This window comes from Coptis chinensis, chromosome 9 (genome assembly GCF_015680905.1).
Source record: "Coptis chinensis isolate HL-2020 chromosome 9, ASM1568090v1, whole genome shotgun sequence".
In the NCBI taxonomy this organism is placed as follows: domain Eukaryota; kingdom Viridiplantae; phylum Streptophyta; class Magnoliopsida; order Ranunculales; family Ranunculaceae; genus Coptis; species Coptis chinensis.
The window spans coordinates 63,386,444-63,412,539 of NC_141464.1; the positions used below are offsets into that span (position 1 = coordinate 63,386,444).

The following is a 26,096-nucleotide window of genomic DNA, read 5'->3' on the forward strand; positions in this document are numbered from 1 at the left end:
TATTATAAATAGCTTCGTTTGTACAAATCTTTTATTATTTGTTTCTATTTTCTTGTTCACGTATATAGTAAGGATTGATATCAATCTTAGGAACTTGTAATCTCTATATAAACCATTGTATGAGACCTAGAAATCAATCAAGTAAATATTCTCTCAAATCAATCTCTCTTTCTAATTTATCATGGTATCAGCCTAATTTCGATCCAAACCCTAACCCTAACCTCTCTAAACTTTCGCCTCCTCTTAATTCTCAATGGTCGGCGCCTCAAACACTAATAGTGAATCTCCTCCAGGTTTCGATGATCCTTTTTTTGTACACCACTCAAATAGTCCCACGGCTATTCTCATCTCTCCTCTGTTATCCGATGACAATTATCTGACTTGGTTACAGTCTATCTCTAGAGCCCTTCAAGCAAAAAATAAGTTTGGTTTTGTCGATGGCTTTGTTACACATCCCACTACTCCCAAAGAAAAATCCAAGTGGTCGCGATGTGATGACCTCGTTGCTTCATGGATTCTCAATTCTGTTACTCCAAATATTCGTGGAAGCATCCTCTATGCCAACTCTGCATCCAAAATCTGGAAAGATCTAGGTGACCATTTTTCACAAACTAATGCACCCAAGGTCTTTCAACTGAAGGATTCCGTCACTCTTCTCAAACAAGACAATCGTCTGGTATCTGTTTACTTCACTTTGCTAAAATCTTTATGGGATGAATTAAGTTCATTGTCTACTATGCCTGCTTGTACTTGTGGTCATGCATCAATTTTTGCCAAAGAGATTGAAGACGGTCGTTCTATGAAATTCATGCAAGGCCTAGATGCTCGTTTTCAATCCATTCGCAGTCAAATTCTCTTAATGGATCATTTTCCTCGTACGTCCAAGATTTATTCATTAATCCGACAGGAAGAGAAGCAACAAAAGATTCATGCACTCTCTATTCCTTCTGCTTCAGACGCTGTTGCCCTGAGCTACCACTTTCATAAGCCCAATTGGGCTTCTTCTTCGAAATTAGGCCCGTCTAAATCTCCAAGCGGCCACAACACCGGTTCGCGGTCTTCTAGAGCGTCGTGCCACCTCGAGATCAAGGCAAACAGAAGCCAAGACGCTGCCATCCCATTGCAATCACTGTAATCGAGTTGTATATCATATTGGTACATGTTACAAATTGCACGGTTATCCCCCCCCCCCCCCCCAAGCCTACTCAAGACAATTCAGTTGCTACGGACTCCAATTCTCCTGTTTTCTCTACAGAACAACACAACCAACTTTTCATAAGCAAACCTGACAGGTATTTTTCTCTCATGTTTTTCTAAATCCATATGGATCATTGACTCTGGTGCTACCAATCATGTTTGTTCATCATTACATCTATTTTCTCATTATCATACTTGTTTAACACATTCTACTCTTAAACTTTCATCATTACATCTCATGTTAGTAATGTTATTCTCTCTACTCTATTGCGTCTTGACAACGTTCTGTTTGTTCCCACTTTTCATTTTAACTTGCTTTCCATTAGTGAACTAGTTAAGTCTCACCCTCTCTCTATCACGTTCACTAATGATTCTTGCCTTTTTCAGAACCAGCTATCGAAGAAGAAGATTGGATTGGGATGGCTTAATGGGGGACTCTACCATCTCCAACTAGCTTTCGTTTGCTCATCCCACAACTCCACCACCAATAATTTATGGCATAATAGCTTAGGACATCTCTATTCCACTCCTTTGCAGATTTTAGCTAAGCAGTTTCCTTTCATTTCTAGTTCCAATAATATTACTTGCAATGTTTGTCCGCAAGCTAAGTAAACATGTTTATCTTTTTCTCATAGTTCCATAAAAACTATTAGACCTTTTCAAATGATTCATTGTGATATTTGGGGTTCTTTTCATTTACCATCTTATTCCAATGCTCATTTTTTCTTAACTATTGTCGATGATTTTAGTCTTACTATATGGGATATGGATTTATTTTATGACTGCCAAATCTGAAACTGCCATGCATTTACAATCTTTTTTTGTCATGGTTCATACTCAATTTCATTCTACAATACATTCACTCATATCTGGCCATAGCAACATTGATGGCCATTTTCATGAAACCATTTTCATTTTCATGAAGTCCTTCGATCCGACAATGGATCCGAATTTATATCCCATAATATGCAACAATTTTTTTCCAAATATGGGGTTATCCACCAACGTAGTTGCGTTACTACTCCCCAACAAAACGTTGTTATTGAAAGAAAATATCGTCACTTACTCAACGTTGCACGAGCATTATGTTTTCAAGCTCATTTCCCGTTATCCTTCTGGGGTGAATGCATTTTCACCGCAGGCTATCTCATTAACAAAATTCCTAGCCCCTTGTTAAATGGCAAATCACCTCATGAGCTTTTGTTTACAGCACATCCCACTCTTGCCCATTGATAAGCACCCAAAATTGTAATATTAAACCCCGAGAGACATAGCATTTTGGTCGATTATGTGTTTAATAATCATGTAATAATTATATTTTCGTACTTTTGCAGGTTTCCGCGATTAAAATGAATATAGTGATAAAACATGCATCAAAGTACAGGAATACGGGAATATTTGGAGTTTCCCACTCGACCCCGTGAAGCCGAAGTTTCCAAAAGAACAGAACCAGTGCGGGACGGGCCCACATATGAAGAAGCAGAAAACTTCCGAAGCTCAAATCGGATAAATCTAGGTGCCGACGTTGGCTAGTGAAGCTGCCAAGTACAAGAATACGGGAATATTTGGAATTCCCGCTCAATCCCCAAGTAAAAAGCCCAACAAAAGCGACTAGAGCGAAGTTTCCAAAAGAAACGAAACCGGTCGCGAGGGCCCACCATATAAAGAGGCGGAAACTTCCGAGCTCAAATCGGATAAATCTAGGTGCCGACGCGTTGGCTAGTGAAGGCTGCTATAGCGACCGAGGCGACGAACTCTCTGTATGAGGACAAAAAGTCGTCGTAAAACGCCAAAATCAGCCGCCATCTTAGGACACACTAAGTGGACACCCTCTGCGGGCCCAAAAGGCATGATGAGTCAGCATAGGTAGGTGGCAAAGGATGGTTTAAATTTGATACCACCGGCAGAGAGAAGATACCAATTCAAACCCGGGGTTTGAATTGAAATAAGCTACTGAAACAAAATCTTAAAAAAGCGACTAAAGGACAAAACTTTAAATACTGGTGAAACAAAACTTTGATTCTCAAAGTTTTGAACGTTTTCAAATAAGAAACAAACAAACCTGATTTAATTGTTAGAATTCACGGAAGGGACATCCGCTATATATATATGAGGGGTTTGCCTTCATTATAAGGTCTTCAAAGATATTAATGCTTTAGCTACGCTTTATTTTCTTCTTCTTCAAGATTACTTACATTTCAAACATTTTTATTTCAAAGCACTTAATCTGATAGTTATTTTACCCTTAATAATAATCATTTTTTTTTCTTGTTAATTTCTGTCCCGCATTTATTTACTTAATGTATACAACAAGTTTTATTATTCCTTCTATGATGATGAGCTAATCCCCCGGGGGAGGGTTATCTTTGCTTCGTGTAAAATCGGATTGACTTCGTTAATATTCTAGAATCACTACTTAGGAATTAGGCATAGAATTAACATCCGGTCCCAAAATGATCGAGGCTGTACAAAGTTGGAGTCGATGCTCCGGGGATAGTCTGGCCACGACTAAAATGTCTCGGCGACTCTGCAGTGTCGGGCAGCCTCCAATTCGGCCCAAATTGATTTGAACTTGTGCCAGGAGCGGAAATAATATACCAGAGATGAGGTATTATCGAAACTCCTTATGCTAGTGAAATGCGACCTAGAGATGTGGGCATGCACTAGGGATCAATACTCGACGTCGTCTCCGAAACGAGACGAACTAGAGATGTAGTGATTTAGTAATAAAAACTGTTGAAAAATGATTCTTGCATGAGCATGATTAACTCTCTCCCTGTTTCTCTACATTTTGTTTACCTATATTTAATCACCGTAGTAATTTACATTACCGTTAATTTAATTAAAACCAACTAAAAAGAAACCTAAAATCCTACTCACTTTAAGTTGTAATTCCAGTTGTGAACCTATCCGAGCCCTAAGGTTTGGACGATCCCTTACTCGACCTATCCTACCAATCCCACGTGAGTAAGGTAACTTGACTAAAACGTACGACTATACGGACGTTGGACTTTGGACTTTGGACTTGGACTGTGGACCTCGGACTTTAGACTGTGGACCTCGGACTTAAGGAAATAAGTAACTAAAAATCAATAAACGTGTGTAAATATGTGTTTTTATCAAATGGCGCCGCTGCACGCCGAAGGACTCTGGACTTAACGTAATAACTGGAATACATCCATAAAAACCCCTCCCTTACCTCATCATCTTTTTAATTTTCATTTCTGTTACAATACTAACTCTTTACCGTAATTTTTTTTTCTACTAACAAATAACTGTGAGCCAAGTTTTGTTTATTTTCATTAGCACAGTCTAAGTACTCCGTAGGAATTTGAAGTACTAAACAGACAAAAGAGTCTCGGACGAGACTGAATTAGTAAGCACGCGAAACTAACCTGGAGTATCAACACTCCGGTTTTCAGGTACAGGCCACTTTCCTTTTCAGTACTCTTTTGGGCTCTTTGGTCCTGTTTTTTCTAGTAAGCATAAGCTTGGGAGTAGTCGATCGCTATACGAGGAATCGCGGGACGCCAGGTTTCAAACTCTTAAACTCCTCAAACTTTGTCGAGGATATTATTTGCTATAACCTGTTTTACCTCGTATATTTGTATGTTGGAATGAGAACTCTGTGCATGTAAAGGTGGTTCGTCATCACATATTCACGTAACACAATTAATATGATTCGTATATATTTTGATATATGCGTAGCACCAAACCACTTGCTTAGAATATTTTTGTATGTGTATGTTACATCAATTCACATACGCGGTATTCAATTGCATGAGTTCGTTCTTGACATTCCCCTAACTCACGTATAACTTACACATAGTTGCACGTATAGGTAATATAGATTTGCATGGGTAGACTTTCTGCGTAAACTAGTATATGTTAGTTAGTTTCTATTTTGGCATCTATCGTTTTTAATTGCATATTTCGTAATCAAGTCTCCATAATACACTAATCACGTAAATTAAAATAAAAAAAAATAAATAAATAAATAAAAAAAAAAATTAAAAATTAAAAAAAAAAAAAAAAAAAAAAAAAATCATAGTAATTAAAAATTTCATCTAAATCATCTTAATAACACCCCACATAATACACCATCATAAATCATCATCCTATTCCATCAGTGCCTAGGAAACTTGAAAAAAAATTGAGGTTGCCTAATTAAGGAACGTGCTAGCACGAACAACCTCCCTCAATTCTCTCAGGTAACCTGGCTGCTGGAATATTCACACGTTATCCTAGCTTCCCTCGCCGAAGTTAGCAATTTCGGGAAGACGCGTGCTTCAACTTCCTCCTTCCTAACTTCTAAAAACTCCAGTCATTATTCGTTCCTTATGAGCACTAAATTAAAATTCATATTTGTATGAGACTACGGTCTGGTAAACATAAGGAATTAGAACTTACATATCATCGTTGAAAATACAAGAAACAACTGTTTATGTTATCTCCTAGGCATAGTTCCTCCTCCGTAAATCAACCTCGTCAAACATCTCCGTTTCCATTATCCCTTTAATTATGGTGAAGAAAATCTCACGGTCGAGAAACCCCTTTCGGTTCTATATCGCCTTTACAGGGAAGGACACGCTTCTGCTTTAAACTCGATGCGATTGTAGGTGATTTTCGTATTCCGCCAAACATTTTCGGGTTGTTACCTGTTTACCATGGTTTAGACCATGAAAAACCATACAATCATCTTCGCCGGATGCAACAAGTAGTCACCACTTTTTTATTATCCGACCGTTACCAACGAACAAGTCTTGCTTAGGTTGTTTCCCTTCACCTTAGGCGATAAAGCTTCAGTTTGGCTCGCCGGACAAAGCGCCGCAATCCATTGACACATGGGCCAAACTTGTTCAAGCATTCATGATAAAGTTTTATACTCAGAAGAAAACTACAGAAATGCTTCAAAAGATTCAATTCTTTCGCCAGCACCCCCAGGAATCCTTTTCGGAAGCGTGGAGCAGATTTACTGATCTACTTCTCGAATGTCCCCATCATCAACTCGACACCGCTGTATTAGTCCGTTCATTCTTTAATGGTCTCTCTGACCATCAAAAGGAAACATTAGATATCATGAACGGCGGTTGTTTCATGGACAAGGGCGCTACTGAAGCATACACTTTTCTTGAGAAACAGGCCTCACGAAGCACCCATTGGGGAAACACTGATTCTTCTAGATCTTCTAAAGACACTCCTACCAAAGTTACGTCTATGTTCGAGGTCAAAACCGATCCGGAATTAAAAACTCTAATCGAGTCCCTAAACAAAAAGGTCGATGCTCTTTCGGTACAAGTAAATGAACAAAAACCCAAACAGGTCATGGCTGCCAATGCTGCCCCATGCCCTCTTTGCTTAAGTCCTGAGCACGCCGATTCTTATTGTCCTTTGATATACGAGTGTCCTCCCCAACCTGCTGAAGAGGTTTGTGCTTTCAACATCCCTAATGCACCTTGGCGACAACATCCGAATTTAGCTTGGGCACCCCCTGTCCAACAACAAGCTCCTTCAGGTGGCAACAACGTTCCTGTACGACCACCCGCGAACTACAATTTCTATCGTCAAGGAAATCCTCCACAATTTCAGCAAGGGCAAAGTAATTTTCCCAACAACGCAAATATGGGATACCAAAACAACCGAAACCTTGTTCCCGCTAACCAAGGATATGGCTACCAAAATCAACCCGTGAATAATAACCGTGAACTAGTTCCCCGCTGCTCCTTTAGTATAATCCACATACCGATAAAAGCGGGTGAAACTTTCCCGACATACATGAATCAACAGAATCAAATCCTAGCTTCTATCCATCCAGCGTCTTCAGCTGTTAGCTCAGATAAAAGTCAAAAGGGTGTTCCCCGGCCAGCGCCCAAACCCTAAGCCTACAAACACTGCCTTTGAACTCAACAATGCACCAGGACCTAGTAATCCAAGCCAGGGTGAGGTAAATGCCATTACCACTCTTCGTTCTGGCCGAACCATCGACAATAATGTACGTATGCCAGACGAGGAATCGACGGAAGTCACGACTGACGTCCTTCCAACTCCTACCTCGCAACCTATAACGGACGAAGTTGTACCATCAAAATCTACACCTACGTCCCTAGGAAAAGATACCACTGATCCTTATACGCGATTCCGTCCAAAAGCTCCGTTCCCTGCCCGTTTGGTAAAGAACAAACATGACGAACATTTTGATGAGATCCGTGAAACCTTCAAAAATTTGACCATAAACTTACCTTTCCTAGATGCGCTAAAGCATTTGCCCAAGCATGCCAAGTTTTTGAAGGACATGTGCACCACCAAACGACGTACGAATATACCTCAACAAGCGTTCCTCACTGAACAGTTTCCCTTGATTACCACTACTAATGGTGTGGTAAAGTACAAGGACCCATGTCGACCAAAACCGTATTCATGCACGTTAGGGCGACAAGTATACCGCCATCGCGCACTTTTAGACCTAGGTGCGGTGTTAACCTACTTCCCTACTACTTATTTAAGCGGTTAGGTCTTCATGAATTGAAACCTACCAATATGACTCTGCAACTTCGCGGATCGCTCCATCAAGTACCCAAAAGGCATAGTAGAGAACGTTATAGTAAAGGTCCAAGATTTTTACTATCCAGTTGATTTTGTCATTCTAGATATCGGTAGCTTGTGACTCCATCCCTATCATCTTGGGACGCCCTTTCCGGCAACCGCCAATGCTCTCATAAATTGTCGGGGATTCGGTTCAATGACATTGTCTTTCGGGAACCTTTTCTCCGAACTCAACGTGTTCAAATTAATGAAACAGCTTCCCGATCCTATAATGGAGGCGAGATTAGCTTGGTTGATAGTCCGAACATGATTATTTCGCAAACTCTTTTCCCCGCATTTAGAGATACACCAATTTCTTTCTTTTGATAATCCGGAGTTTGACGATGACTTCGTGCATAAGGGATGTCCATGCATTATTAGAGTCGGTACCACTATTTGACCCTAATGCTTCAAAGGCAAACTAATTGAAGGACCGATTCGCTCTTTTCCATTGAAGAGATGATCCCTCACGAATCCTTGATCCCCAATCCTCCAACTCGGATTTAAAACCTCTACCCCTGATTTGAAGACGTACATCTCGATTCGATGGTAGTCACCCTATAATAATTTCTGCTCACTTGACTACGCATTTAAGAGGCACGTTTGATTCATGTCATTTGTGAACACCGCCCGCTATCGGATGGTCCTTAGATGATATCAAGGGAATAGACCCTAGCATATGCACGCATCGTATACATCTTGATGACGGCACAAAGACATCACGAGAACCACAACGCCGCCTTAATCCCGCCATGAAGGAAGTAGTGAGAGAGGAAGTTCTACGTTTACTTGATGCGGTATCATATACCCTATCTCGGATAGTGACTAGGTTAGTCCCGTCCCACGTTGTTCCCAAAAAGTCCGGCATTCAAGTTGTGCAAAATGAAAATGGTGAATGCATCTCCACTCGCATTCCTTTGAAATGGAGAATTTGCATTGACTATCGTAAACTTAATGCCAGAACCCGTAAAGATCACTTTCCTCTCCCATTCATTGACCCGGATGCTAGAACGTTTAGCGGTCATGCTTACTCTTGTTTTCTTGATGGCTATTCGGATACTTCCAAATTGTCATCGATCCCGCCGATCAAGAAAAGACAACTTTCACGTGTCCCTTTGGAACCTTTGCATACGCATCGAATGCCTTTTGGTCTTTGTAATGCCCTGGGCACTTTCCAACGCTGCATGCTTCACATTTTAGTGATATGGTGGAACGTTATATGGAAGTCTTCATGGACGACTTTTCCATTTACGGAAATTCCTTTAACGAATCGTTTATCCAACCTTTCCAAAGTCTTAACGCGCGTTGTGGAGAAACATCTGGTACTCAATTGGGAGAAGTGTCATTCCATGGTTACCAAAGGACTTGTTCTAGGTCATATTGTTTCAAAAGACGGGATAGAGGTTGATAAAGCTAAAATTGTTAAAATTTCTTCGCTACCCTTCCCACGCACAGTTCGGGATATCCGTGCCTTTTTAGGCCACGCTGGGTTTTACAGGAGATTCATTCAGATTTCTCTAAAGTTGCTCGACCCTTAACCAATCTCCTGCTTAAGGGCAGCGATTCGACTTCAATTTCAATTGCAAACAAGCTTTTGATACACTAAAAACCGCTCTGACTACCGCTCCTATTATTCAACCCCCTAATTGGTCTCAACCATTCGAACTGATGTGTGACGCTAGCGACTTTGCTATTGGTGCCGTGCTAGGCCAACGACGCGACGACAAACCCGTTGTCATTTATTACGCTAGTAAAACTCTTTAACGACGCCAACGTAATTATACCACAACCGAAAAGAGTTCCTAGCTGTTGTCTATGCTTTGGATAAGTTTAAGCCTACCTAGTTGGAACATCGACCATAGTATATCGCCGACCATGCCGCAATTCGGTACTTACTTTCGAAAAAGGACGAAAACAACGATTGTTCTGTTGGATCCTTCTCTTACAAGAATTCACCCCGGAAATCAAAGACAAGAAAGGAACCAAAATGTCGCCGACCATTTTTATCAAGACCGGTTGGTGACATCGATAGTGATTCCGAAGCTATCGGTGACTCCTTCCCGCATCGAATACTTGTACTCTATTTTCTCATCTCCATGGTACGCGGATATCGTTAACTACCTAGTTATTGAGGAAGTCCCCTCCTTTTGGTCACGTCCTGATCATAAAAAGTTTTTATCCACTGTAAAATATTATTTCTGGGATGAACCCTACCTCTTTAAGTATTGTTCCGACCAACTCATTCGTCGTTGCATTCCCGACTGGGAACACACCGACGTTTTATCCTTTTGCCATGAACAATCTTGGAGGTCATTTCGATGGAAAAAAACTGCTGCCAAGGTGTTACAATGTGGTTTTTAATGGCCTACCCTTTTCGCGATGCACCTTAACATTGCGTAGCTTTGCATTCGTTGTCAACACTTAGGTCAATTACCAAACGAAATATGATGCCCTAAATCCTATATTGATTGTGGAAATTTTTGATGTTTGGGGCATTGATTTTATGGGATCCTTCCCTATTTCTCAAGGTTTTCTATACATTTTAGTCGCCAGTAGACTATGTGTCCAAATGGATTGAGGCACTCGCGATGTCGCCGAATGACCATAAGACCGCCGTGAGATTTGTAAAGAAAACATTTTCTCTCGCTTTTGGTGTTCCCAAAGCTATCATCGATGATGGGGGTACACATTTTGTAACAAAATTTTTGGGTTTTAATGAAGAAATATGGAGTTACTCACAAGGTTGCTACTCCATACCACCCACAAACGAGTGGCCAAGTGGAAGTCTCCAAATGAGATAAAGTCTATTCGGAAAAACCGTCAACCCATCAAGAAAGGATCGGTCTCTCCGCTTTATCGGATGCCTTGTGGGCATACCGAACGGCATTTAAGACACCTATAGGGATGTCTCCTTACCGCATTGTTTTGGAAAACCTTGTCATCCGGTTGAACTTGAGCATCGTGCCTTTTGGGCCATCAAAAGCCTCAATTACAATATCATCGGGCAGGGAGAAGCCAAAACCGCAATTAAATGAGCTGGAGGAGATTCGAGAGCGATGCTTATGATCTCTCAAAATCCTACAAGGCTAATATGAAAAGAGTGCACGACAAGCACATTTTGCGTAAGGATTTCAAAATTGGCCAAAAAGTTTTACCAGTCAACTCCAGATTACACATCTTTCCCCGGTAAATTGAAAACACGATGGTCCGGTCCTTTCATTGTCAGGTCACCGTGAAACATTATGGGGCAATCTCTTTGCTTAATCCAAAAGATAACAAATAATTTCAAGTCAATGGACAACGCCTAAAACATTACCACGACCAATTACGCCACCGGATGTTGAATAGACTCTTCTTCAGAATCCTGTTTACACTGACTAGATGTTTCGTTTGGCGTACTCGATCTTGTTTCTATAGAGGGTAAGCCATTTTGGTAGCCGGGCTATCTTCTATCTTATGATCTCCAAAGTTCTTTGAAGTGTGTGGTTGCAAGCGCCGGAACCTTAGTCCACGAAAACTCTTTTACAGAACGGAGTATAAATGTATTCTGTACCACGAGCAAACGTGCTTTTCGGTAAACGATGGGTACCTAAAATTTCACCTCCTTCCTTCTCTTCCCTTTTCTACTCTCTACCTCGTGAACTTCAGCTAATCATTTGGTGTAAGTCTCACTCATCACGAATAGGAAATGGTCGTAGTTCTTTTGCTCGTAAACGACGTGCGCGAAGGATGGGCTGGTGTATGCATTGCCAAACACCCTTCTGTCTAGGCCCGGACTTCCTATCCGATACTAGCCAGTTTAAGGTATACTTTTGTCTAACACCAGCTGCGCAGGATAATCTTCATCGCCGCGCCGTTTCTCCCACAGGATGGGATTCGTCTTGAGAATCTGACATTAAAAGACTCAATTCATCTTGAGGATCTGACGTTAAAAGACTCACCTTGTAAATATGTTTATTTTGTTACCTTTTCCCTTTGCATTAAGTTTTGCACAAGGGATTCGTGTAAAACCTCAGATGTTGCATACTTGGAACACAAACGGGCAATGGATTCCACCAAACCAACCCTATAATTGGTTACTTTGAATCCCTTGGGGCGGTTTGAGGATAGCCGTATGTAAAAAGGGCAATTCTATTAGACCGTAGCGCGCACGGTCCAGGATGGTACCGTCCTGCCCCTAACCCCATAATACATAGAGGTGAAGCCACAAATCTGGCTGGATTGGGTTCGCCCGAGCCGACATGACAGTTGTCTATGATTTAAGATGGTGACTCCCCGACATCCGTGTTTTCACGATATCTCCCTTGTATGTAAATAAAACCCTTAAAAAAAAAAAATTGTGACTTTCAAGAATGACTCATACAATTGATAGAATTTTTCGTGCCGATCGTTTTCGATATCTCATTAGGCCCAATTCGAGTCCAAACGAGTCATGGGTACGATTTAGATTTTTAGGTTTAAATCGGGCTTTAGGCTTGATTTGGGGGCTTCGAAAAATTTTGGCCCAACCCAAATATCGATTTCTCGACCCATTTAAACCCAAACAACCCGATAACACGCGGCCACTATTCCACGATTCGCCTTCCTAAAAACCGGATCTTGCCCCCTCGAATCGGGTCTACGAGACAGGCACACTACAAAAACCCAGTCTCATGGCGAGACCACCCCTACAGCTCGATCAAGATTTCCTTCCGTCCGGATCATCCCAATTCTTCCCTCATCAATAATCAATAGCCATCCTCCCTCTTAGATCAGCAATGGCTGGAAACAGACGGATTTGTGTGGAAAATTTTTGGAAATTTGTTTGAAAACGGGATGTTTGCTCCATTCTTTGATCACCTAAATTCACTCTGAGGATGGGAGAGTTTGTTATATACCAATGGAGGGCTTTATTCTAAGGATTTGGTGATGAAATTCTAACGACAATGGAAGCTTTAATGGCGACCATTTTGATCACCGCCGAGGGTGCCACGGTCACCCACGAGTCACACCGTGTTGCTCTCCGGGATCACTTCGGCATTCCAATCGGGTCGACCACCTGATCGACTTCACAGCAGATCCGCGTACCCACGGACTTCGACCTAATGCTCGACACGCTTTATCGAGGGAGAGTACAACATCAACGGAAATGCGCCAGACAGATATCATTTCGGTTTAACTAGCTAGCAAAGTGACTCAATGGCTGGGGCTGAACGCCATTGGCACCTCGAAGCCTTCCGACATCAACAAGACCTTCCTCCACCTTCTCTCGATCCTCCAGAGGGGCGAAAGGGTAACTTCTGCATCGCTACCTTTCTTTTGATATTATCACACATGCCACTCTTAGGTCAGCCCCCTTGCCGCTCTAGTAACGCAAGTCATGATTAATCTGGGATTTCGTCGCCACCCCACTACTCCCTATACCACAATATGAGAATATGCTAGTCTTTAAGAAATGCATACAAGACCCTTGGAACCCACAGCACCTGGGCTGCCGAAAGCACGCTTAGCGTAGGATCCTCTCACCCACCATACTTTGATGAGATCGCCATGAGTAAGATCACCCAACCCATAGAGGCCCTACGCAGTGAAGTGGTGGTCCGAGAGACATGTACACTTTCGCCAGTATCGATGAGACGCACCTTGGGCGAAGTTAAGGACCGATATGACCACTCGCCACGAAGTCGATGACAGATGCATAAGATGGGTGAATTCCAAGAGGAAATGAGAGCCTCCATGACTACATTTCAGACAAGATGCTTACTTTCGCCGTAACCGGTTTAAAATGAATGTTCATGGCGAGCCAAAGATCGGGCCAGGCTCGTGATGGATACTCTTGGTGATATCCAGAGCAGTTAGCCTCCACGGGAGCTCAGACGCACGGCGTCAGAGGACTCCCGGGTTCTTTCTTCTACAGCCCGAGGACTCGCTACACTGCAGACCGAGGATCATCGGTAGCTAGTTTTATTGTATTCTGGTCTTGTATAATATTTTTATTTAGATACTTTATTTACGTGTTTGAATTTTCTAGCTTAATAGTACATGGTTCCTAAATATTTCTATCTTAACATATTAGCTATATCTAATATTTTAGTATATAGGTAGGAACATATATTGGTAATAATAAATTATATATATAAATATATTTTAAATGTCATACTTAAACAACAAATTTTAACGTAAACTAACGCTTTTATAAAACGCTCATAAACCGATAATGAAAACGATCTAAAAACGGTTAGAAAACGGTCATGAACCACATCTAAAAAACGTTCGAAAACGGTCATGAACCACATCTAAAAAAAAGCGGCCTAAAACGGAAATTTTCTTCCTATAAATAAGTTCAACTCTTCCTCCCTATTCACTCATTTCTTATTCTTCCCTCTACACTTCTTATTCTAAAAACGTTTTAGATCACTCCAAGTTCAAGATTTATGGATGCACTAGAAAAGTTTGAGCAAAAAGAAATTGAATATGCTACTCAAGTTTTCATGCTCGGTTGTTTTGTTATAGTCATGTTGTTAATGTGGCATATAATTCTATCTAATATTTAGGTTTGTAGTTAAGTCATCGTATCATTATGTTGTGTTTCCATACCATTGTACGTTCTTACATCCTATTGTGATAGTATATCTACATTTTCCTTGTCCTTCTATTTTACCCTTAAAAAAAAAAAAAAAAAAAAAAACAAAAAACAAAGGGGCACTCCTTGTCACATGCCCCATTCTTCTCATCTACACTTCATCCACTTTTGCGCACATCTTAGAAGATACACGTGGTCTAACTACCCTGTGACACCTCGAAACGTATCTTTTACATTTTCGGATGGGTGGCTATTTATACCAAGGATAGACACCTCAAAATATTTAACTTTCCTTTTTCCAAAATAATTTTTCACCACTCCATCTTTAATGGCCCCTCACCGGTTTAGCGGCCGAGCAAAATTTTATGGAAAATTTTCAAAATGGTCTTTTTCATCCTTTTTTACAATCGAAATATTACGCCGAGGATGGTACCCTTTTTACACCATAAGCAAACATTTTATTCCAGAGAATTGGTCTTGTTATTTTATAAAAGCGGTTATTTCCAAAACGGATAATTCTTTGTCCGTATAACGGATGCGAGCATGAATTAACTATGGAAATCATCTCGAGGTACTTCAAATTCTATTACAAACCAAGGAGTACACCTTCAGATTCACCTTTCGATAATATCCGCATCCGATGTTTGCAACTATCCTTCACGGCGAATACAACCGAAAACCGTTATTGTTTATCAACATCTTTACAAAAGAACCAATTATCGTGGATCCAATGGGTAGCTCATAATGTCCTAGGCACATCTAAGACTTCGAAATAACCAAACCACTCCTCCATTTACTCACGGGTGTTGCGGACTAACTGCAATGATTTTTGCATTATTAAATTTCTCGAATGCGATCGCGCGTGCGCCGGAAAAAGGCAGCTCCTTTACCAACCATTGTAACACTTATCATGATACATTGGGGTTTTTCTAGCAGTTCTCCTCATACACCTCTTCAACAGCTAACATTCTTACCATTCACTCAAAGATGTAGAAACGGATTCTCGAACCCCGACGTTGCAAAAGAACCATGTCGTCTGACTAAACGACGATTGTTCCAACCGACAACATTTTTACCGAAAATGCATTATGCAACGATTTAATCCAATGGAAGGGCTTCGCACCAACAAGGACTGATGACATTATTCAAACGTCGAACATTATTATCACCGCCTTCTTGAATTTCAGACCTGGACAATAAACGAAGAGGAACAAGCACAATTTTGCACGACCACAACCAGTTCTTGGCAAATCACACTCTCATAATGGAAAACCATGCCAAGATTTACGCATTTGCAAAAATGTTGCAACAGCCATTTGCAAGGATTGACGACATAGAAAAATCTTATAAACGGATCCCTTCCACAACAGATCCTCGCGTTACTTGGGCCAATGAAACCATTTAAATTTTGCAATTTTATATTATTTATCATTTTCTTTTTAGTTTTTAATTTTCATTATGGTAAATTGTTTTAATGCAATTATTCTCATCATGCTCTAATATTTGTTTATCCTTGTCTAAACAGTCACATTTTTTCACACAATGGAAGCTCCAAAGATGATTCGAACAATCCTTCCATTCATTGTTGAATTCTCCGGCATATGGACATCTTTTTCGGAGACTACATCACTCAAGTTGGGTGGAACTCTCTCATTCTACACCGAGCGGACATACTCCCCGAGGTTTGGCGGTTTATTTTTATGATAACATGGAAGATCTACCACCGGCCCGGGTTTCCCTTTGAATGGGTTTACACTACGTATTGGTAACACACGACCGCGCTTTTAATGAGCCAACAATGGCTATGGCTCTAGACCTTCCTCCTCTTCCCCGGACCTCCCATCCAATACATGATAGAGAATAACCTTAATGACTACTCTAGGGAGGATTTTGTTGCCCGCTATGGGCGATGGCCTTGCCCACGTCAAAGAACGTCTTTGGCGGCGGCGATGGCGAGAATTCACTATTCCACTAGCCAAGATGACCATGAATGTGGGAACCGCCATGTTATTTATTCTTCCAACATCATGGGAGATTGGCATTTTTCCACGCATCAAAGGAAGTAAGACATTCCATGCATTGGCCCAAAGAACGCACCACCTTCGAGACATTACGAGAACTAGTAATTGAGAATCTTAAGAAGGCTCGGTCTTTTCGGCAAGACTATATCACCACGCGATTCACAGCATGCAGGATAGTGAGGACGTGCTTCCACGAGTTTGCAGCCACCTTTCAAAGGCGGGTAAGGTGGAATTCTATGTGTCCGACAAACAAGATAATTTGTTCTTCGCGATTTTGGGACATGGACCGCCACGCAAGGTATCTCAAGAAAGTTCGTTCTTTCCCTAATGATGATAAAATGATAGCTCATCTAGACAATGCAAAGAAAAGGAAGTGGAGTGAAGTCACGGAAAGCTATGATAGATTGGCGGGATCGCGAAGGAATGGCATTTCTGAGGGGATCGAGGCAAGGAAGGACTATCCCCGGTTCAAGGTTGGGGCAATGTGAGTTGATGCTTGTACATATTTGTTTTATGTTTTGATGTGAAATAAATAAGTGACCTAACGATTGTGCTACTCTAACGGTGTGCTTCTACTTTTATGATGTATAATATATGAGTGTGGTACAATAAATTTTGTGGATGGCGTGGACTTTATTTTTGCCCAAAAGACTCTCGGGTATAATCTTTCTTCCTCTAAACACTTTGAGGACCACAGTGTCCGACCGTTTGGGGTGGTGAAACCTTTGCAAAAATTAGGCATGCATTGTTTACTTAATGTCTAAATAAAACGTGTTTAGTGACAAATTCTGGTTCTCTTTCTATGATGAAAAATATTTAGAAATCTCACCTAGCATAAAAATTAGGACTTGTTCTTAGAAACTTAATTTAATCATTATGCAATAGTTTTACATCTTTTCATGAGCATTCATACTGTTGACTATCATTAAATGTATACCTGGCCAGTAAGTTTAAAGGGACCCAAGGTTAAGGCAACTTAGTTTCCATATCTGTAAGAATCTAACCAAAAGCCTCAAATGTATGATATATGAGTAATGACCGCAGAGGAGTAGTTCTTCGAATAGAGAAGTTCCTAGCGTCTAACTACTTGATCCTTTACCCAAATCCTAGGCGAGAATTTAGGCCTCCTTTGGATCGATATAGCCAAAAGTGCTTTTTGTAATTTTTTTACCGCTAATTAAGCCTTGAACCTTTCATTAATCCTTTCTACTTCACCAATAAAATCATTACCCATCTAGTAAACCACAAATAAATAAGCCTACCTAGATGATGAGTATGAGAAATAGGATGAAGTGCAGAAAAATGAAGAGAAAACCTTGTCACAAATCAAAATCCGGAGTTTGTTTGAGGAAGAAAAAAAAGAAATAGAAATATGTTTCCAAAAAATCAAAAGAAATATCAAGGTTAAATTTCCCCAAAGATAAAATCAAAAAGGGAATACAAAAGTTGAAAAATCGAAATATGGAAACCATGTTAGAAGCGGGAAAGAAAAAAGGATTTCTCTAGTATAAATATCTCCGAAGACCTTATTCTCTCATACTTATCATTTTTTGAACTTTCCATTCCATTTTCTTACTATTACCACCTAAGCCCCATAACACCCAATAAAGACCTCTGCTCGATTAGGAATGGGATAGTGTGATAATAAGTAGTAGTTGTGACTTCTGGCCTCGGCTCCTACGGTACATCATTGAGTATGTGAGGAAACGCAGTACCACTGCCTTTGGAATAGCAAAAGCGAAAGGAAAAATAAGAGAGAATTGTGTTTCACACATACCGTGAGAACTACTTAAGGGCGCTATCAAAGGATCGAACGGCCCCTTTCGTACTTTTCATTATTAGATCCTTGCATGCATGCTCATACGTAGATGTTTCAATTATTATATGTATATTAACTTGAATTTGAAAGAATAAATCCTTGTTTCCACTTACTAGTGAGATGTCTAGATACACGAGATTAATTAAAGAAACAAGCCTTTGTTACTAAGTGGTTGTAGTATAAATGAAGTTTGTGAGTATCTTCTCTGGAAAACTCTCACGGGGCTATAACTCATCCACTAGGGAATTCCTAGCGGTTCAAGGCCTTGTTGCATGCAATTGATACCTTGCCTCTGCTTGAAATGAGATTTAGCTTAGACAACACATTTTGATCACTTATCGTTTTAATGTCTCTTTCTTGCTTGAGGACAAACAAAAAGTCTTTTTGGGGGTAGTGTGATAAGCACCCAAATTGTAATATTAAACCCGAGGGCATAGCATTTTGGTGGATTATGTGTTTAATAATCATGTAATAATTATATTTTACGTGCTTTTCTGCGGGTTTCATGATTAAAATAAATATAGTGATAAAACATGCATCAAAGTACGAGAAATAAGGAATATTTGGAGTTTCCCACTCGACCCGTGAAGCCGAAGTTTCCAAAAGAAACGAACCAGTCGGGGACGGCCCACATATATGAAAAGCGAGGAAACTTCCGAGCTCAAATCGGATAAATCTAGGTGCCCGGCGTTGGCTAGTGAAGTACCAAATTACAAGAATCTGAGGAATATTTGGAATTCCGCTCAATCCCGTAAAGCCCAAAAAGCGACTAGAGCGAAGTTTCCAAAATTCCCAGCGAATAGCCATCGATAAAGATCGTTCATTGCCGATTCGACTGTTATTGGTCGACTTTCATAATTGATCAAATATTTAATATTATTGGTTTTTCCATCTCCACACTAGCGTGTAACCAATTTATTCAAGATGACTTCAACCCCTTCCTACTTATCAAAATAACAACGCCTATATAGCATATCATATTGTTAACCTTTTAACAGTACAATTTATATTACTTCAAACAAACAAGTTTTGTCCTCAGTGCTATAGAAATAACAGGATAAAGAAAATTACTAAACGCCACGAAATTGGAGGAACACCTGTTGCTAACAAATTACAACATGGTTAATAGTCAAAAGAAAAGTCAATTACCTTCTCATACGAAACCACTGCCAGGGGAGACTAACAATACCAAAGTCAGACACAAGCAAGACACTAGTTTAATTACAACTTCATCCTCACATCAAAGAAATCGCCTTCCTCCTCTTCTGCGTTTTGAGTTTGCAGCCTTTTCATCGCCACCAAACAATCGCCATTCTTCGCCATTTTTCATAGAACTGCCGACCTAGTGGTGAACATTGGTCGAAGGTCGGCATTCACTGCCAAACAGCAACATCTCAGAACAACTAATTAGCGGTCTCGCCTTCGCTCACCAGTAGCGTTATAGAGTTCTGGTCAGCGCAACCGTGCAAGAAGCTTATCTATGCCCTTTTACTGGCGAGCCTTCGCTAATAAACGACTTCAAAACCGTGAACGTCATATAGAAACCGTTTGCTACACGGCAAAACGCGTAGTAACGGGACTTCTCCTCCCAAGATATTCATCGTAATTCTAGAACATGTTGCCTGACTGATGGTATCAGTTATTGGTATGTCTCAAATGCCGCGAAAACATCAAGGCTATAAAGCGCATCGACATGCATCCTCACAGCTATCTAGAATACCACACATACCACCCCATCGAACAGCAACCAAGAACTTCTTGAAATTCATTGCAACGTGACTAAACCACTTTCAGCCGTTATCCGTTCGATTTCATCCAAATATATTATAGGCAATATCTTCGCAGTTTAGGCGAATACGGTAATCGTGACTTCGTCAGCGATCGCCATCGACGCGATCTATCTTCTTTAAATTGAACATTCTAGATAGCCGCCCACGCCAGATCGGCCCCGCGATTGAGTATATCCATATCAAATAATATAACACGGGGATCAACACGACCAAGAAAACAAAATCGAAACTTTTATTTTTCATTTATTTTTATTATAGAGGGTGCGAATGCAATAGCTTACACGAGCCAATTTCGACCGCTGTTAAAGCGCCAGTATGGCGCCATAAAAGGCAAACTAGGCTCATTCACCTTTCCAACTTGAAGCGAGTGAGAAAAGCGGCCAGTTATCCCTTACCGTATTTAGAACTTTCAGCACCAAATTTTCGCGTTCCTTATTCATGGATAAAGAAAGTTAGAAAGAAAGCTCAAAATCAAACGGTTAGTTTGTCGAATTAAAAATAATCATAAAATTTTCTAACTTTGTTTACGCCACCAAGATAATTATATCGTTATGTCATAACCCATTGTTTAATTGTCGCTTAGTATAATAATATTTTGAAAGAATACGTGATTAAGCTTCCACACATTGCAACAAACACTCTGACTTAAATGTTGAGGGCTGGACTACGATAAACATAACGATTTCGGCGCACCAATCTTAAATTTAAATATCTAACTAGTTTCCAGCATAATCATGTCATTCACACTACTTGATTCATAACCCCTCTTCAATATGTCAAATCCACAAAATCTTATATCGATCATATTGCATACGCCATGTTGATGATATCAGCCACCGTCGTACGATCGCACTTTCTTAAGTTCACGAGGCAAGGATCCTGATGGGCATTACATTCTGTTTCGAGCTTGGGCCAACTTTTTAAATCTATTAGTTCATGGCTTGCACGTGACTTATTTACCGAAGAGAAACTCCACAAGATCTTTCCCTAATAAAGAACGACGGGTTGGTTATCAGTAGCTCTTTCAGCTTTCTGCATTTACCGATGACGTGTTCTCTTGACTGGTATTTTCAATTTTTGGTTCCGGTTAAATGAGAAGACCTTGAATACATTTCGATAACCTACGCATCTTTCATGCAACTTCAACTTGACCCTACCAGTCTTCGGAACACATCCTCAATACAACATCACCTTCATACCAAAATAGAGATTACGGGAGCAGGATTTTGTAAAGCGAATGGTCGCCGGAGAGAATTGACTACAACCGCATTGTCCGGAGACACGGGCATTACAACGCGGATATCGTGAGGTCACAATGCAGAGTCTCACTTTGGTGAAGCCTTTATTGGAGCCCCGTATTGTGAAGGAGTTTACAATCGGGGACCGTGATTGGAAGCATAAAGCGCCTTCTAAGATGAAATCCATAGTTTTGTTGTGGGCTCATTGAATCGTAGGAATATTATGGCCATCAAGAAAAATAAGCCATTAAATTTGAAATGTCTCCGACATTCTCTATACTCTTCAAAGAAAAGAGGTATGGGTTTTGCATCCTCACTTTTGTTAAGTGAGATTAGAGCAATGGTGAATTTACACAGTTTCCTATTTTAATTATGAAGGTGATGTTGTATCGGGATGTGTTCCAAGACCGGTAGGTGTTGTTGCTGCATGAAAGTGCATGGAGTTATCGGGAATGTATTCAAAGGTCTTCACGTCGGAGGTTAGGGTTTTAAGTACCCACCCGATGAGGACTATAAGGAAGACACGCCATGTTTTGATGCGGTTACGGAAAGTATTACGATGTAGCTTCGCCTCTTGTTTTATCAGGCCTCGAACTCTCCACAACAAGTATGAAGCCCTCGGCCCAGAGTAATAATGCTAAACAGCCATGAATGTGTTTATGGAGCAACAACGACTTTTCAAGTAGAAGTGCTACGACGCCACCTCGTGAGGATTCTTCTTCTATTGACTCGAAGGCATGAGTTGCCGTCAAGATAGGACGGATGGCTCGCCCATCATCATCCTGGGCTAATTTTTATGGGATCATGGTTGTTTACGGGGTTTTGTTGTTTTAGTTTATTTTATTCCTCGAGTTGTAGTTAAGTAGTTAATATTGAATCCTGTGATTTGTTAGTTATTTAAATTTAAAGCCTGGTTGCTTCTAAATTGTTATGTTTTATCATGAATCCCACCCTTCCAACTTGTTCGGGTGGAATTGTTTATTTAGCAATGTCTTTATCATATCCACGATTCTTTCAAAATATTATTGCCTCTACTTGATAATTATCGATCAGTTTATGGAGCATGTTGCTAATATGGTGTAGCCAGAAGTAGCTAATCTTGGGTTCAGGCAACCATTAGGATTAGAAAATTGATGATTGCTATTTTAAATGTTCCAAATGCTATAGGTTCGATTTTGGAGCTTGTTTCTATTTTGGTTTTAGACTCTTTTTTCGTGATTCCATCCAATTAATTAGGAACCTTGGAAGACCTTAGGATTTAGGAAAATCGGGTTCTATAAATATATGGGATGCTCTAAAACTTCCCACCAAGACCTCACAAATTCATCTCTCACTTCATACCACATTCAAGACGGAGTACACACTTCTTTGCTTCTTTTTAGCAAAGCTACCAAGCACCTGCGCTCGAACGCAGAGTCGAGTTGCCGCGCCTTCCATAAGCTATTCCCGAGTGCTCTCGCACTCTCACCTATAATAAAAATAAAAAAATAAAACCTCCGCTTTTATTTTTTTCGATTTTCCGTGGTCACTTCAAGGAGTCCGTTGTTGTAATTATTTGATATGGATTCTCCTATAATCATACCGAGCAAGTCCTTCAAGATTTGCTTGGGAGCGTAGACCTATGGAGGATGGTTTCGAAAGGATCGCGGCACCCGTGATGGCGTAATTCCATCGTAAGTCCCGACGATCGTGATTCACCTAAACTTACTGAATATTTATATAATAATTCTAAGTTCTTTTATCAACCAGATGGACAACAAGTGTTCTCTTCGCCATAGTTAATGATAACGCATAAATGGATTTCAATAAGTTTTGGTGCCTTTGTCAGGAATGGCTATGCATGTTTCTACAAACTCAACCGGGATACATGTCTAATAATGTATACCTTTATAACTACGAGTATTTTCAACAGACTTTACGGGCAGGGTTTTTCAGGTAGAGGACCAAGGGCAATATAACATAGCTCTTGGCCTGTCCCTAAATGTAGGCACTAACATGTTCTTTATTCTGATGAATATCTTAGTGGAGTGGCGATTTTTCTTCATAATAACACCACTGGTGACGCTTTTCCTTGCTTCGAAATAGGGACGCTTCCTATATGACATTCCCGGATTTTAGTGTTTAGTTTAACAAGAGCTCATAGTATGAGGTATGGGTACCTTCTTATGCATGTTTTGGTTTGCCGCATCATGCATTGTTTCTTTTCCGATTTCTATAACCGCTACACGGATTAAGTAGGGTGGAAATTATGAGACCCACCAATCAAGGCTTGTTCGTGACTTTCGTGGTTACGACTTGGTCGATGGAGGGTACAACCTCATCAAGTTGTTCTTTTCACCCCTCAGACCGAAAGTAACGCTTAAAAAGGTTAGCACGGGTTGATGATAAATGGCCAGTTTGGCAGATTATTATGGAGAGGGTGGATGCAAAAGAGCCTCGCCCTATGTAAGAGGAGGAAGACGCTTTTAAATGTCGGATATGAGATAAGTTTTATTTTTGTTAGTGTCCGCTATGTCCCAAGCAATTTATTTATTGTTATCCCCATAACGAAGTGGAACTCATATAGAGTTGTGTCCGCTTTCTTTCCCTATATTAGTATGTTATGAATTTGTTTTGTAGGTGTTCTCCAAATTTCACGCGCTTCCATGGTACTTTCTATCCCCGTTATTTCTATACTTTGGTGACAAAGCTTGTTTTTGTTGGGGGGGGCATAGAAACACGATAATTTAAAGCACCTATTATGATATATATATATATGAACCGCTATTTCAGAATCGCAAATTTCAACAAACCGCGGAAAACCATATGAGCAAATGGAATTAATGGTTCTCACGATTTTGGAATGGAAAACATACCTATAAACCGGTTTTAGTGATAATTATGAGAATCCAATAGCTATGAACCGAATCAACAATCAACCCTTGATCTTATGTTGATTCCTTTAGAATAGATTGACGCCAGGTGGGCAACGATCTACCAACCCTTCTTCTTCTCATAAAGCTAGATCTAATTTTGATCTATCTTTCCTTGCCTCTCTTTTAATCCAGCTGAATAGTAATATTTTGGCCAAGAGAAAAAGATTCTATTTATAAAGGCTACAACAGTGGACCATGAAGAGAAATTAGGGTCGGGCCTCCCGACCGGATTGGCTTCCCATGTTCGCCTGCAACACACGCCCAAACTGGCCAACAAACGGCTTATTCCACTAAAGATCATTGTTGACTACTACCTCTAATCCCAAATTACGGTCACACATGGGCTCCTATATTATATGTCGCTTGATCTCCCCTGTTTAAGATATCAATGTCCGCTGGATTAAGCCAAGTTACCGATAACTACATTAATCAATCTCCTTCTTATGTCCTCGAGTAAGACCACTCAACCTCATTGTCTTGTCGGAATAAATCCACCTCGCTAGTGGTTTACATGACAATCTTTTGAGCTCCCTGCGGGGACATCATCAACCCGACTTCATGGTCACGGATTCTTTTCTATAATCATCAAATACACCTTACATACAATGTCATTACCTAATCCATCGAAGTTTGTTGATTCACAAATGAATCTCACCATTGATGATTTAAAGTAATGTACAATGCACGTAGTGTTCGCTATTATATCCATTAAGAGGACAAGCATCCATTAATAACAGAGGCGCTTTGTTCTCTTATATAGTCAAGATAAAGAGAAACAACCTCACTTAGTCATGTTCAATACACACAGTGTACTAGTGTAATCTTATAGCCAAGATAGACTAATACCGTGATTATACTACAACCGCATTCAATGGTTTGTCCAAATCCATCTAGATTGTGAACGATTACTTATACATTATAAGGTACTGATGATATGATCTTCTGTGTGTTCACACCATATCATCTACAACATAAAATATTAGACACATGCATATAACTAATAACTTATATAATATGCATAACATTTGCCCATATGATTCTCATTCAAAATATAAAGAATTATAGTTAATATAAAAGTAATGCTTTTAGTATATAACATTATCAATATATGTATAATATGCACTTGTTTTCTAGTAAATTTTAAAAAAAAAATTATAAAAAGTATTTATACTATGCACTTAAGAATATTGGTATTGTTTCTATTTCGCGGATGCTAGAAGTTTCCACGCTAGCTCTTGAATTAGAATAGTTTTAGAAACTTAGGTTAATATGTAGTAATAATCATTGCATCTTTCCATAAATATATCAGATGAGCATCTATGTTTCTTTTAGCAAAGAAAGTTTCTAAAACCTAGGCTAGTATACTTATTCTACAAATCCTATGAGAATATAGCCTAAAAAAAGCCTTATATGAGTGATATCCGAGTAATGACAAGGGAGAAGAAAAATTATGAATAGAGAAATCACACGCCCACTTGCTTGATCACTATAACATATCCTAAGCGAGAATTTAGGCCCATTTTGGATCGATATAGCCAGAATTTCAAACCTATATGAAATTATTTTCCGCTAGTCGCCCCTTTAAGCTTTTCTTTAGCCTTTTCATAAACCACAAACTTTACCCTTTTATAAACACAAAATAAAAATAATATCAGCCTACCCAAATTCGAATGAGAGTCCGAAGTAGATGAAATATAGAAAAGAGAAAGACTGTGGAAAAACAAAGAATGTGTTAGTTGCTTCAAATAAGAAAAGAAAGAAAGTTTCATCCAAAGAAAAAAATAAATAAATAAAAGAAAAGTTAGAACTCCAAAAAACATAATCAAAGGAGTTAAAAAGCCAAAAAAAAATAAAAAATATATATATATATGCTAAGGATGGAAACAAAATGTTGAAGCATAAAGAAAACAAGGTTTCTAGTTACATAATATGAAGACCTTTATTTTCTCGTGACTGCCTTTTAAATATCCAT

At 39.9% G+C, this 26,096-nt stretch overlaps 1 protein-coding gene across 1 annotated transcript; it reads left to right on the plus strand.

The window, feature by feature from the left end:
- The first annotated feature begins 253 nt into the window (after nucleotides 1-253).
- On the plus strand, nucleotides 254-1,135 carry LOC147477280 (uncharacterized). The gene has a single exon (XM_086585958.1). It carries the CDS (start codon nucleotides 254-256, stop codon nucleotides 1,133-1,135), a length of 882 nt encoding a protein of 293 aa, XP_086442084.1.
- The last annotated feature ends 24,961 nt before the right edge of the window (nucleotides 1,136-26,096 follow it).

Coding starts and splice junctions, on each gene's coding strand:
- LOC147477280 (XM_086585958.1), top strand. CDS start 254: ATGGTCGGCGCCTCAAACACTAATAGTGAATCTCCTCCAGGTTTCGAT.